The sequence below is a fragment of the Monopterus albus genome, unplaced genomic scaffold (genome assembly GCF_001952655.1).
Source record: "Monopterus albus unplaced genomic scaffold, M_albus_1.0 scaffold1032.1, whole genome shotgun sequence".
NCBI lineage: Eukaryota > Metazoa > Chordata > Actinopteri > Synbranchiformes > Synbranchidae > Monopterus > Monopterus albus.
The window spans coordinates 320-2,250 of NW_018128910.1; the positions used below are offsets into that span (position 1 = coordinate 320).

A 1,931-nucleotide genomic window follows, 5' to 3' on the forward strand; every position below is an offset into this window, starting at 1 on the left:
AGAGTCATGGATCTTCTGCCAAGAGTCCATCTCAGAGCTCCACAGTGCAGCTCTGGCTCTGATGAACTGTGACACTTCAGTGTCACTGCCTTTGGCCAGACTGATGCTGTCTTAGCAGCAGAGGCAACATCAACACCTGAATCTATACCTTTTCCAATCAAACCAGCCTTCCACAACACCTTGCCTACTACCACAGCCACATCTATCTTACTCACTTCCCTTTTAGTGGCCGATGTCCATGCCAATGAAAAGAGCATTGAGTGCAATGAGCCCTGCCCTGGCTGACTTGGTGAGAGCAAGTGACCCTTTGACTGCTGCCTGACCGATATCTGGGATGTCTGAGGCCACCCTGGGCACATTGCGTAATGCATTAGCTTCCTGGGCCACCACCTGACCAGCACTTGCTACAAGATTTTCACTTTTTAACATCTGAAAAGCTGAGGCAGCATTAACAGCTGAATCTATCTTTTTTCCAATGGAACCAACCTTACACAACACCTTGACAGCTTCCTCAGCCACATTTTTCTCACTTGTTTCCACATCAGTGATTGGCTGACTGGTGGCCTCCTCCAGACAAAGCTGGAGACACTGCACATCCTCCATGAAGCTCTGGAGGACTTCACTGGCTTTCTTTTGATGCTTACTATTAACTCCGATCTCTGTGGCAGTGGTGACAATACTGTTGACTCCACTGGTGATTCCCATCCCGATCCCAGTCACTGTTAGTGCTAGAGACAATCCAGCTGTGACAGGAATTAACGCCAAACCAATAATAGAAAGCACGCCTCCAACCGCCCCCACTGAGCTGCCTGCCACACTGGAGATCTTTGCCCCTTTCCTCATCCTGTCTAACTGAACAGCTCTGTGTTTTTATAAAATTTCAAAAGTCATCAGTTACATTTTTCAGCATAGAAATTATTACATAATTGAAACAATCAGTGTTTTAAGGTTTTACTTTTTTAAATATCAGTTTAATGCATAATTAAGATTTTGAATTTCTTTTTCTTTCGGTGGACTTTTATCATTAGGGACTGAAAAACTGAAACAGGAGAATTACAAGACTTATTTACTTGGCTGTCAATCTTACACATAGCACACAGAACAAAGAATAAATTACATGTCACATATCAACAGTTACCATGCTAGTTAATATGAATTTTTTTTTTACATTTTTTAAACACACATTAGGGGCCTAAAAGACTAAATAAGATGAGCATAGAACAGAAATACAAAAGTATAGATACAGCAGGACATTGTGGCACAACTTCACTGTCAAGGTGCACAGACAAGTCCATACAACAGAAATAAGCAGATTTGGCTACAATATTTTATCAGTAAAAAAAATATATTGAGGTTCTAACTACTGCTGGTCAAGTCAGAGGCCACCTCCAATTGTATTTGGTTTTAGTGATTTAGATATAAAAAAAAAAAACAACTGAGGTGTCATGATTCTGTCCTGCCTGTTTCCGGTCTCATGCTTTTATTTTGACACGACATAACCCTATCTCAGCTACGTTTACTTTAATCAGCACTCAATTGTTTATGCCTGTTTTTACCCCCTTATAAGCATTCTCCCCGTGCTTCTAGAGACATCCTCCCAGACGACCTCCCACCAAGCCCTCATCGACTCCGGGGCTGGTGGTAACCTCATGGATCCGGTGTTGGTGGAGCAAATAGGCCTTTCTCCTGAGCCGCTGCCCCACATCCTAGAGACCCGGGCCATCGATGGCCGGCTGCTTGTCCACATCACACACCAAACCCCGCCTCTCTGTTTCACCATCGCTGGCAACCACCAAGAGGACATCCATTTCCACATCATCTCAAGCCCAGACACACCACTGGTTCTGGGTCACTCCTGGCTGGTCCAACACAATCCCACTCTGGACTGGACTACTGGCGCCATCACGCAATGGAGTCCCGGCCGTGCATCC

The 1,931-nt window shown here is 44.6% G+C and overlaps 1 protein-coding gene across 1 annotated transcript; it reads right to left on the bottom strand.

Annotated features, from left to right (window-relative positions):
• Positions 1-222: 222 nt before the first annotated feature.
• Positions 223-1,651, bottom strand: LOC109953697 (apolipoprotein L domain-containing protein 1-like). Its single transcript, XM_020589167.1, has 2 exons — positions 1,557-1,651; positions 223-862 (listed from the first exon to the last, which is right to left on the bottom strand). The coding sequence occupies exons 1-2, from the start codon at positions 1,649-1,651 to the stop codon at positions 223-225; spliced, it is 735 nt and encodes a 244-aa protein (XP_020444823.1).
• Positions 1,652-1,931: the final 280 nt, after the last annotated feature.